At 36.7% G+C, this 13,833-nt stretch overlaps 1 protein-coding gene across 1 annotated transcript in view; it reads left to right on the top strand.

Moving 5' to 3' along the window:
* msps (msps cytoskeleton-associated protein 5) overlaps positions 1-13,833 on the top strand; it is a 414,143-nt gene that overhangs the window by 224,970 nt on the left and 175,340 nt on the right. The window contains exon 19 of the mRNA XM_068226728.1: positions 854-1,023. Coding sequence (XP_068082829.1) covers positions 854-1,023 — 170 coding nt within the window. The remainder of the gene's footprint in view (positions 1-853; positions 1,024-13,833) is intronic.

Genomic DNA, 13,833 nt, shown 5'->3' with positions numbered 1-13,833 from the left:
ATTCAGGAGATAATGCATTCAAACCCTACTGTCTGCAACTATGAAAATGGTTTCTGTAGTTGGTTTTCTATTTTGACACCAAACGAATGCTTCGGGGGGTGGGTTGTGCCTTAATACCTTAATACACGGTAAATTCCTATACAATTGTCGCCTGAAGACCTTCTCTGTTGGTGCAGTGTAAAGCAAATAAAACATAAAGAACAGTTTTTAATTTTTTAAATTTTTTTTCTAGTTGCTTTACGTCACACTGATACAGATAGGTCTTATGGAGACGATGGGATAGGAAAGGCCTAGAAGTTGGAAGGAAGCGGCCGTGGCCTGAATTAAGGTATACCTCCAGCATTTGCCTGGTGTGAAAATGGGAAACCCCGGAAAACCATTTTCAGGGCTGCCGGCAGTGCGAGAACGTATATATTTTAAAATGTGATGATTTTGTGCTGAAATATGAAGGAAAATTGAAGTTTAATATAATATAATATAATTGAAGTAGTTTTTCTTTTTATTACTAGTAAATTGCATGAAATATTAGAAACGTGCAGATATTACCTTGGCACGTTTTGAGAACAGCACAGCACACAGTATAATTTTCGAGAAACAGAATTGAGTGCTTAAATAGGAAGCAGTTATCATAATGAATGTTAAAACTGCCTGTTTGACAGAGTGTGGGCCTATGCTGAGGCTGGTTTTTGTTTTATTTTTAATAGTAAAGTACTACTTAATTGTTATAATATTGGTTGTATGGAGTATGCTAGGTGATGTTACCACAAGCTTGTACAGTAATATCTTTGAAGAAATTTTTGTGATTACTGATTTACTGAATTACTTTTAATTGTACCTCTTCTGTTTTTTTCAGTACCATCTAAATCTATCCCCAAGGAGGAATTACTTGTGTGTCTTCCTTACCTGTACTCCAATCTTGAAGATCGCAATGCCGATGTTAGAAAGAATGCTCAGGAAGCCATTTTACCTTTTATGATACATTTGAATTATCAACCGATGCTGAAAGCTACAGACAAGTTGAAGGTAAGAAGAATCAGCTTAAGTCTTTTCTTTCTAGGTTTTGCCTCTAAAATTGTGAGCCATGTACATTTTAGTATAATCCTTCCCCCTTCCCTCCTGCAGTTTCATGTATTATATGTTCATTGTACTGGCTTTATAGACATAGTTTTTTCTTCATAACCCTTGAGTCCCAGGCCGTTTCCATTGATTCTGTCTGAAACACAGTTGCGACTTTGGTCTAGGGGTTTACTTGGAACCTTTCCAGTTGGTTTCTTGAATTTGATTGCTGGGTTTGCTTTGAAATTTAGAACTAATTTCACAGACTTGAACAGTTTTTATTTAACCTAAGGTAACGTAAATGATGTAGTTTCCTTGGCTTGCTCCATCAACTCTTGGACATTTTCTAGGTAATAACTTACGTCTATATGCCCCCCCCCCCCCCCTTTTTTTTTTTTCCAGTCAGAGTTCAATATACTCGCTCACTCTTGTTCAGACAACACATCCACACAAATTATCAAACTGATTTCACACCATAGGCACACAAACCTACCAACCAATGTGTCTCCAGCTCTTATTAATGAAATAACTACGGCCCAGATTCATGTGCACTAAAACCTACAAAAATATGCACGAAAAATTATACAAAGTACACTTACCAGATTTTAACTCGGTGTTAAATTGATAAACATGTTTCATTCCTTTCAAAATGATGCATGGCAGTAGGTTATCAACGGCTTTTTTTCCATGTTTTCAGGTGTCAATGACGTTGTTGGTCAGAATTTATTTATACGCTGAAAATGATCATTCTACTTCGACGGACGTAACTGGGCAATACTTGTACAATGGCATTGACTGCTCGGAACATTCTTCTGACGAAGACTACGAGATTCCACTTACGTAGTTGCTTATGGATTGAGTTTTCTTCAGTACTGGGTTTGAGTCCAACACTGCACTGAATTTCCTTTTACCTTTTTCTCCAGTTTCACCAGGGTCACCATTTAAAGAACTAATGGTGTTTTTATTTAACTGAAGGGATTCGTGTATGGGTGCACTGACAGTTTCTAGGCCCTTAATTCTGTTTGAGAGTGATGAATAATGCTCATGGATGAAACAGATCTCTTCATATACAGTTTCAGTTTCAAATGCGTACTTTGCTTCACAAACACACGCAGTATGACTATCGTCAATACTTTTAACTATATCTTTCCTTGATTAAAGTTCTCTTGGTAGAACGATACTGCAGATAACCAAGTTCCCCATCTTGTGAGAACGGGTTCCATCAGAAGAGAAACGTGAGGCAGATGAGTTTTTACAATTCAACACGATCCGGTGCTTTTAGGAACAATTTTTTTCCCACTTGAAATTACTTTGTTGACAGATGGAGAGAGGGTACGTATCTCTTCTGCAATATGATGCAATTAATGGGCATCTGTAACTAAAAGGCAAATTTTGTAACAATAAATCTCTGATTCACTAGTCCTCAGGTGTTGCATGAAATTTTTAACAAATGTTGTCACTGTAGCATGGTTGGATTTTTCTAGCACTTTGCATGAAAGTGAATGAGGTTTGCCGGGATCTTCTGGGCGTAATTTTCCAACTATAAAGTTTGTAGTGTATCGACTACATGAATCGGTTGTTTCATCTATTGATATCCAGACACAGTATAGTATAGTTGTCATTGTCATCATCATCATTTATTTCCCCTTTTCCAGCTCCTGCCAGGTTGGGTTGTTGACACTTCTCCACCGTTGCCTCTCTTTCCACCACCTCTTCAGTAATTGTATTCCAGTTCAGTCTTCTTTTTCTTATACTTTTTTTGACATAGTCCATCCATCTTGTTCTGGGTCTCTCTCTTGCCCTCTTTCCTTCTGTCTTAGCCTCCAATACTTGTTTTGGTATCCTTCCCTCCTCCATCCTCATAACAGCTCAATTTATTCTTCTCCATCCTATCAATCATGTTTTCCTCTACCCCTATCTCTCTTCTGACCTCAGCATTTCGTACTCTGTCCCTCCTTGTAGATTTTTTTCTTTTCTCTTAATTTTTATCAACCCATACAACATCCTTTTCCCACCATTTACATCCTTTTCCAACTCTTGTGTGAATCTTTCCCAACATTTTTTTAATTTTCCTCATTTACCATATATTTTAAATTTCCTGATATTTAATCTCACCTGCTTCTTTGCTATCTCTATTCCATTCTTGCCATGCTTTCTTCTTTTGTTTAACAACCTCCTTCACCTTTTCATTCCATAAGGTGTCTCCTTTTCCTTCACTCTCGCCGAAGTTCTTCCACAAATCTTGACTGCACAGCCTTCAAACATGTTTAAATTTGGTCCATTCTTCTTCTACACTTCCTATTTCTGATTCGAGGGTGTGCTTTATAATTCCTCCTGAAATTTCTCGAGAGTTCTTTTATCTTTTATTTTCTTCTGTCTTATTTGTTTTACTAATAGCTCTCGTGGGTCAGGCGGCAGCATGCTGACCTCTCACCGCTGGGTTCCATGGTTCAAATCCCAGTCACTCCATGTGAGATTTGTGCTGGACAAAGCGAAGGTGGGACAGGTTTTTCTCCGGATACTCCTGTTTTCCTTGTCATCTTTCATTCCAGCAACACACTCCTGCTTCACCTCATTTGTCAGTCATAAATCATTGCCCCAGAGGAGCGCGACAGGCTTCGGCAGCCGGCACAATTTCTATCCTCGCTGGTGGATGGGGGCTCCATTCATTCCATTCCTGATCCAGTCGAATGACTGGAAACAGGTTGTGGTTTTTTTATTATTCTTATTTCTTTTACTCTCACAATTTTACCTATTTTTAATTTTGCCACCACTACTCTGGTCTCCATCAAACGCCTCATCTGGTAGTGCTGTTAAATCCATTAACTTTTTATGATTTATTTTCTCAACCAGAAAATAATCGTACCATATTATACCATTATTTCCTTCTACAAAACTACTGATTTCTCCATCAGCAAGAGGAGTCTCTCGAACTCGTTTTAAGATTGGTAAAATTCACTTTTACTGCTCATGTAGTTGCATGACTAACAGTTACTTCTACAAAATACAGAATTTATTCAAATTCAAGACAGAAGAAATTTATTAAAATTCAACCCTTTTTAGCATTACCAGTGTTGAAGTACAGAACTAGAATAAGAAAGTGTTACTTATTTAAACTTTACAATTAAATTGCATTAAGATGTATAATGGTTCTACCTTTTCAATACAAGTAGAATTAGAAATGTAATGTTTCATTCCTAGTTGATTACAAGCGGTACCAATTTCGACCACTCTTCCGGGTCATCATCAGCCGATCATTTAAAATACAAAGAACAGTGCATAGGAAAACAGTAGGTGATGTATAAATTTTTCACCAGTTGCAGTTCATGAAGCACTATAACACTTTACGGATTAGCACTGCATGTTGAAAGTTCCCAAAATCCTGAAGAAGTCGACGATCAATCACATAAATGAAGCTAGGTGCAAGTTCTTGGAGAGCAGCAAAACATACACTGACCAGCACTGTGCTTCCAAACGTTAATGAAAACTCAATGAAAGATTAAATAATTCAAGGATCAAGCCTGCAAATGATGCTAGGCGTGAAATCGTACAATACAGTTTTTAATATACTTGACGATAGAAATATATATATTAGTATAGAATCTCGTATGTCAGATTCTTGAATTTTGGAGATGCAGAACAATTGAACACCTCTTCTCTTCACGGATCAGGAAGAAACTAAAGTATTAAACATGATTCCAGACCTACCCACTGCCAAAGCCCTTCCCAAAATTCATAAAACTAACATTGTGATCTTGAAGACAAGAGCTCAGGTAGCTCTTGAGGTGGCGTAATGTATAAATTTAAATGTTATAACGATCTGAACCGTAAGTAATAATATAATACACAGTTCAGTGCGGAAAAGAAAAAGAGAGAAAAACAAAGATGTTGATAGAAGATAAATAGGTGTGGATCAGAATATAAATAATGACTAAAGCAGGATATATAAAGAGTGAGAGAGGGGGGGGGGGGTTGAATTAGATAGGAGATGACTAATAGTGGGAAGTGGAATATGAAAGAAGAAAAGAAAGGATAGAATGGCGGGGGGGAAGGAGTAGTACTTTATGGTGGAACAGGTGGGTGGGTTATTGGAGGTAGAAAATGTCGGTAGAAACTGTGTAAGGCATGGAAAATCGAATAAATTAATAAATCCGCAGATATCCACATCCGTGCAGGCCTCTATATATGGGCTTAAAGATCAAGATTGCTAAGTTAGAAAAGGATATAGACTTCCTAAAACAATGCATTTCCTTTAACATTACTCCTAAATTTCTTCAAGGTTGTGTCAGAAAATCCCATTCTTCTCCTCTCACACTAAAAACCTAAAAAATAAGTAACAAAATTTGGCTGAAAAATGAAATATGTTTCCTATATAAGAAAAATCACTTTCAAATAACACATTATATGAAGCACACCCAGAAATAGCTAATCTTCTCCCAAGTGCACAATGGAACCTTTTCCTAACTCAAGTTGATAATAAATTATTTTATGAATTATCAATAAAACCCTTGAGAAAAAGCTTAACAATCTAAAGAACAATTCGTCTCCACATGAAAATTATGTCAAGAACAATAAAACACCTTTTGTAAGCATGGAATTGTTCCATCCTCCTATTGTTAATTTATCTAAAACCATTTTGAACGATGACGAAAACTTAATTCTTTCTAAAGGCCTCAAACACAATTAGCCCAACCTCAATATTCTCTATATAGCCACCAATTTAGTAATTGAATCTCAAATAGCCATTCATAAAATGCCGACAGAACAACAAGATAAAATCTGTTATGACGTAAAATGAAAACTTGAAAAAACCTTAATAATATCAAAAACAATCCCCCAATAATAATAATAATGATGATGATGATGATGATGATGATGATTTAATCAATGACAAATTTATTTTAGATCTTAAAAAGAAAATTAATGACAATAACCTGATCATTACCAAATCTGATAAAGGTAACACCATTGTCTTAATGAACAAATCTGACTACATTTCTTCAAAAATCCTTCTTTTTCTGTAGTTAAGAAAGATCCGACCAATAAAATTCAACGTCTGCTTAAACAAACCTTAAAAACACAGATCAGGTAAAAACTAAACTATTAAACATGAACCCAGACCGTCCCACTGCCAAAGCCCTTCCGAAAATTCATAAAACTAACATTGTGATCCGCCCAATAATCGGTTAGACCCAGTCCCTTATATAATACTTCTAAATTCATCTAAAAAAAAAATTCCTAAAAAATTATCGATTTTTGTCCAGTGAATCTATCAGAAACACTTCTGAATTAATCGACAAACTAAAAAACTTTGACATTCAGCCAAATCTTTCTCTCCATTCTTTTGACATCATAAACATATATCCCAGTATCCCAATTTCCAAATTATTCCCCATAATTAACTTAAATAAATTCAATCATCTGAGTAAACTAGAAATTCAGGCCTTAATGTCCATTTTAAAGTTGGTCATGAACAACAATTTTTTCACCTTTGATAACACCATTTACCAACAAGATGGTTTGGCTATGGGCTTGTCAGCCTCAGGCATCCTAGCTGAAATGTATCTTGATTTTGTGGAAAACACAAATTTATTATTATTATTATTATTATTATTATTATTATTATTATTATTATTTCTCTAACATCCTCTTTGTCCGGCCCCGGGTTCGATTCCCGGCCGGGTCAGGGGTTTTTAATTGTAAAGGATTAATATCCCTGGCTTGGGGACTGGGTGTTTGTGTCGTCCTTAATGTTCCTTTCCTCACATCCAACACTTAACACTTCCGCAATTTCCAAATACACACAGGCTCTTAACATATGGTGCAAAGTAGGGGCAAAAGATCTTTCTAGGTCAACACCCTGAATAAATAGTTTTTTTTTTTAAATAAAAAACATCCTCTTTTGGGCCAGACATGTTTAGTAATTTTAAATGCAGAATCGACCAACGCAACCTCTACATTTCTTCTTAACAACATTGACTGAATATTAAATTCACCCTTGAATCTCAACATAACAATACTCTTAATTTTCTAGACCTAACTATTACCAGACATCCTTCTTTCTTAAACTACAAAATTTTCAGAAAACCAACCCAAACAGCAACCACTCAGCAAGATCCTACACACGCACAAGCATATAAACGTGCTACTTACAACAGCCTGGCTTTTTGTGCTTTCGACACTCCTATGTCTAAAAGAGATTTAAATAATGAATTGTGCACCATCCGTACTATTGCTAAATTTAATGGCTTTAACAACTCTTTCATAAACCGTATTATTAACTAATTTAAACACCGTCCCAAAACTAAGTTAACAAAAGATGAAACCAAAGCCACTGAATATTCCACACTCAAGACACTTACACAGTCGCAAACGTTCTTAAAAATATAACATGAAACTATTTTTTAGAACCAATAATAGAAATCTTGATATATTACACAACTCGTTAAATAAATCTAATGCTTTTTCTAAATCTGGTTTATACAGATTCAAGTGTAACGACTGTAGCTCTTCGTACATTGGAGAGACTGGACGTAACTTTAGTATGAGATACTCCGAACATGTCAGCGCCATAATATATAACAGATTCTCTGCAATAGGACAACACATACAAGACTCTAAACATAATTTCACCAAAATTGAACAGGACATGGAAATACTTAAAATTATTAATAAAGGCCCCCTCCTCAACACAACTCTAAATTGTTTTATTCACCTTGACCAATACTTCAGCCCTAATTTCAATTAAACAACATTTCTGAAAAACCCATTATTCTATTCGACTTCCTCATTCTCATTTTCGAAAATGCTAAATTCCTAACCCCAAATTCAATTTTCCGTGCCTTACACAATTCCTACCCACGTTTTCTACTTCCAGTAACCCATCCACCTGCCCCACCTTAAACTACTCCTCCTCCTTTATTTTCCTATCCTATCCTATCCTATCCTTTTTCTTCTTTCATCATTCCACTTACAGTACTGCTCTATTATTCATCTCCTATCTCATTCAACCCCTCTCTCTCTCTATATATATAAAAAAATAAAAAAATAATTTTACCTGCTTTAGTCATTATTTATATTCTGATCCACACCTATTTATCTTCTATTAACATAATTGTTTTTCTCTTTTTCTTTTCCACATTGAACTGTATATTATCACTTACGGTTTAGATCATTATAATATTTAAATTTATACCTTACGCCACCTCAGGAACTACCTGAGCTTCATGAAATCACACGCTGTGTAAATATGTTTCTGAATTGTTCTAATATTGTGCTTTTTAGCATTTTTCTTTTGACAATTGTTTTTTATGTCAACTGTTCTGCATCTCCAAACTTCAAGTATATGACATACGAGATTCTACAAACATTAATATACCAGGTGGCTCCCGAATGCCATACTTCCTACTTATAAATGTCCCGCATGCATAAATGATGAATGGGATGTCTACCAACTGATTTTCATAGGGGTACTACTGCCAGCGGGCAGGTTACGTCAGAATATGAAGAGATAAGAACATTACTGTTGCTTGCAGCATGTTTCTCAATGCACCCCTTGCGTTAGTACACCTCGTTGTCCACCGCACAGTTCTAGGCTGGTGTATGGTACAGCTGCGCTATATTTGCTGTCTGCATATTGGCAATGGCTAGTGTGTTCAGCAGCGATGAATACACAGACATTATTTTAATCTGGGCAGCCTGGTCAGAATGCAGCCGAAGCTCCAAACAGAAGTCTGCCTTCTACACACATATTTCGCTGCTAGTTTTTGTTTCATAGAAGCAACTCTTTTATCGATTGGAATGTCTACACTTGTATAAATTAATAAGTTATTGAATTTCCTTTTCTGTATCTTTGGCATGTTTACAAACAGGAAAAAAATATATATTTCATTGTAATTGAAATGTTAACAGGAGATAATACCAACTTTACTTTCACCGGACTAAATTCTTCCATTTGTGTTATGTTGTTTATTACTGAAATATAATTAACCTGCCCCGTGGTTTATTTGTAATAATAGTTTTTTTTATGTTTTGATTCAATGCTGTATAATAAAATTTTCACCAGGTCTCACAAACAAACCACAGGGCAAGTTAAATACATTTACTTAATAAATAACACAGCACAAAAGAAATAATTTAGCCCAGTGAAAGGAACGTTATTACCTCCCGTTGAAATCACAATTGCAATTTAATATTTTTTTACAATTGGCTTTACGTCACACCAGCACAGATAGGACATGGCGACAATGAGACAGGAAAGGGCTACGCGTGTAAAGGAAGCAGCTGTGGTCTTAAGGTACAGCCCCAGCACTTGCCTGGTGTGAAAATGGGAAACCACGGAAAACCATCTTCAGGGCTGCCGCCAGTAGGATTCGAAACCACTATCTCCCGGATACAAGTTCTCACTCGCGCGCCCCTAACCCCGCGTCCAGCTCGCCCAGTACAGTTAAATAGAAGTACGGCATGATTATGCAATTAAAAATAATTTAGTATTTGAATACACACTAAAAAACTAACAGACACTTAAGAGACTGCCAGACTAACGAATGCGAACGGCAAGCGGGTTAATTATAACTCGGTGTCCACAACCTTGGCCAGAAAATATGTACTCCTTCTACACTTCCTCACAGCATATGCAAAGTCTCCACTACTTGCCGTAGCGCTATACAAATAGGTTAGCCGCGACGAACGGCATTTTGTGCTTATTTCTGCCAATAATTATGTTAATAATTAAGAAAATAAAGGAAAGAATTAGGAGATAAGACAACAAGGCTTGTACAAATAGCTTTTTAAAAAAAATTCCTACTTCCAGTGGACTAAAGTGGAATAAAAATGTAATGTTTACTCCACAAAGTCGAGTAGGGGTGACTGTCCGTCCTCGCCCCACCCCCTAATCGCCGCTACTGTTTGTAAACATGCCAAAGATGCAGAAAAGGAAATTTAATGACTTATTAATTTGCATATATATGTATGAGACGTATGATCAAGCTAGTCCACTCCTCCTGTAGCCTCATTATAGTAAAGAATCATGTCAGAGTTTTCATCCTCTTCAATAATGATATCTGCTGTGTGATGCATTGTTTCGTTATGTACATATGATACCAAAGAATTGTTGTTGTTGTTGTTGTTGTTGTTTAATCCTAACACGGAAGTTTTTTCCTCCTGGGTCTTATTTGGCAAAATTCTGTAGGTATGTAGACCTTGTTCTGCTTAACGGTACCCACAATTGTTAGACCATTTGTGGAGTAAATTATCTGCCAAACCCATCAATGTAGAAAAATGATCCATTGTAATATTCCTGTGACTTCCAAAAAAGTCTGAACTAATTTGTGAGTCAACATTGAAACCAACATTTGTACTTCTCTTGTCCCCTTCTTTTCCAAAGTATGGCAATCTTCTCATGAAATATAAATTTTTAGAGTCATGAATCCAAAAAATGAAAAAATAGATTCCGTATATGTCCGGCTTTGAGCCCATATATTCCTGAAATCCATTATGTCCTCTGAAAAGAACTAACTGTTCATCTACTGTAAGATTCTTGCCTGAGCAGTAATATTTCCCAAGATTGTGATTTATGGCTTCCCATATGTCCCTAGAAGCCTCAACTTTGTCCTTTCTTCGTACACTTCTTGTAGAATTGTCCTCGAAACACACAAAGATCAACAGTTCCTCAAATATCTGATTACTTGTTGCACAAAACACTTGTGGTCCATACTTTTTGCTCCATAATATTCTGATGTTAGACACGTTGATTTTCAAATGACCTGCAGTGATGAGTATTCCGGTCAATACTCTCGGTTCAACACTGTCACATTTTTTCCACCATTTTTTATTTCTTCTTTCACTGTAAACACATTGTTAGTGTGAAGGACTAAATTCTCAGCTATGTCCCATGTGAGGTAGAAGTCAAAAGTGGCTGTAGTTGATTCAAATGTTTTCAGAGTTGGCAGCTTGACAACTATAGTCTGAGATTTGAGGTTGCTATGCTTCCTTACCTTGCTTTGTTCTGGGGGTGCACATTCCAAACAAAGCCATTTTTTCCCACACTGTAGTTGAAGTGTACTAGCAATATCAATAAGATCAGTATCAACAACTTCACTCACATTCTTTATTTCACTCACTACACTGACATAATCCTCTTCCTCTCTGACATTTTCATCACTTTCTGGTGATATATAGTCTGGTGGTATAAAGTCTGATTATCTTCACTGAAAACACCATCACTCGTATCATCCTCACTATCTAAAATCACACCAATTTCAGATTCTGTCATCTTCATCTTGCTCATTTTGAATGAATGGTTACTTGTAAGAGCCAGTTATTACTTTTGTAGTGTTACAATAGAAACTAGCACATTGTTGCAACAGAACTACCAACAGAATACTGCCGATATATTTGTGTGTGTGTGCTAGTTGCTTTACGTCGCACCGACAGATAGGTCTTATGGCGACGATAGGACAGAGAAGGGCTAGGAGTTGGAAGGAAGCGGCCGTGGCCTTAATTAAGGTACAGCCCCAGCATTTGCCTGGTGTGAAAATGGGAAACCACGGGAAACCATTTTCAGGGCTGCCGACAGTGGGGTTCGAACCTACTATCTCCCGAATACTGGATACTGCCCGCACTTAAGCGACTGCAGCTATCGAGCTCGGTACCCATATATATTTTAGATGGGCTAGACAATACTTGGGAGTCCTTTAGACTCAGCCTGGGTGTCAGTGTAACAGTGTAAAAATAAAGCGCATAATAGTGAAGTATGGCTAATAAAATAATGAACGAAGCCATTATGTTATGAAAACATTTTATTACAAAAGATGACTAGGTGAGTCTGAGAGACTTGTGTTAGGAGTTTTATTGCTGAAATGAGGATATATTTTATGATATACTGTGGATTTTGATCACTCTGGGATGCAGATAATTTGATAACATTAATCTATTGGTAACAGTAGTCGAAAAATAAAAATTGGTGGGTAGCCTACTGTATATATTATTAACTTACATGCACTACAATGAAACAGATACCGATACTCAGCACTGCAATACAGTTAACTGTTTTCAGCTATGTAAAATAACCTCACAATTGTTGTTTGCTTCTGGTTGTCTCTCACAAGTCCGTTAATGAATCTTTCATAATCATAATGTTTTTGGAACTCCACTGACCTACGCTGAAATACCTCGCCACAATATATCTACCGCTGTCTCATTTCAGCAGTCGTTGGTGTTCGGGAAGTTTCAGCAACATCACCATCATCAGTATCGCTATCTTCTGCTCTGTGTTCTTCACCACTCATATCTAATTCTGCGGAAGTAACTTCCCAATATATATATAGTCTTGTGTTTCGCATCAGTAAAGATACCCTCGTCAATGTCCATCCATTCCCAAAATTCATCTTCCATTAAGCCTATTTAACAAAGTTCAACATTCTCCTCTACTTCTGGTAACTCTCTTAAAAATCTCCCATGCCGTAATCAGTTCCTTATTGTATGTGCTGAGACCTTATCCCATTACATGGCTAGAAGATGCAGGACATCGGGAAGACTGGTTTTGTTTTGGCAAGGCCATTGGCACTAGTTTTATGCGAGTCCTCTGTTTTCTAAGATTATTATGCTCATTTCATGGCGATAGAAGCTTTCATGGTGCGAATGATTTCTTGATTGCATGGTTGAATTAAGTCATATGCGCTAGTAAGAAACCTCATTGATGTTCTAGAGCTCACAATTTACAATGCGTACTGCATAGTTGTCAACTTGCAAAACTATTTTATGGTCCAGCCTATTATCCCTCTTCAGTAGCCATTCTTTGAATATTTATTTGTTTGTTTGTTTATTTATTTATTTATTTATTTATTTATTTATTTATTTATTAATTAATTAATTATAATTGATGCCTTTGAAGCTACGTGGATTCTTACTTTTCCCAATCACTTTTCACCAAATATACTCACATGACATAAAACTCTTACTCGTTCCTTGGAAGTTTTACAGCCTTTACCACTTTAATTTTTGAACAAGGAAGTGTATTCAGGCAAGGTGCAATAATAAAGTGCAGTCTCACCAGCATTATACACACACTCGGGAGGGAATTCAAAAGCAATTTTAGGCCATTTCTCTTCTATCCACATCTCAGCAGCGACAGAATCAGCATCCTTCTGCTCACCATGTGTTCGTTTGTACACTATATTTTCTCGTTTTTTTCCAATAGTGAAACCATCCTTCCGTTGCCACGAAATTATTTTTTCCCCTTTTTTGTTGCTAGTTCTTTGGTCTTTTGCCGCATCAGAGGACCGTCAACAAGAGCATCTTTCTCACGAACATTTGAGACCAAAGTTTTAGAGCTGATTCAACTTGACAGTCTTTTCCACCACAATTTCGCTTACAGTTGAAGTTTTTGTCTTCTTTTGCTGCCTTAAGAATTTTCAATAGCTTGCATAGAAGGGGTTGCAAAATTCGTAACTCCACAGCAGCATTGAGTTAGCTCATTTTAGGTAATAAGTGAAAGTTTCTCTTTAATGGTTAAGTCTTTTATATTTGCTTTTCACACTGGCCATCACTGCGCTACAACGCCAAGAACTTCACAAGCTGTAGTCAGACTTCAGTGAGTGGTCCTAGGCTATACTACCGTAAGAGAAGAAACAAGAGAGAAAGTGTATGTGGGAGGGTTACCAGTTGCGCTGGCCGTTTTTTTTACCGTACACTTGCTGCAAAAGATGAGTTGAGATGTGCAAGTGGCCTCGAAGATAGGTGCAATGTAAAAACGGGTTTTTAAAGGTTGGGAGCTTT

The sequence above is a fragment of the Anabrus simplex genome, chromosome 3, assembly GCF_040414725.1.
Source record: "Anabrus simplex isolate iqAnaSimp1 chromosome 3, ASM4041472v1, whole genome shotgun sequence".
Taxonomy (NCBI): Eukaryota; Metazoa; Arthropoda; class Insecta; order Orthoptera; family Tettigoniidae; genus Anabrus; species Anabrus simplex.
Note: the sequence above shows the minus strand (reverse complement) of the source record. Positions and strands in the feature narration are given on the sequence as shown.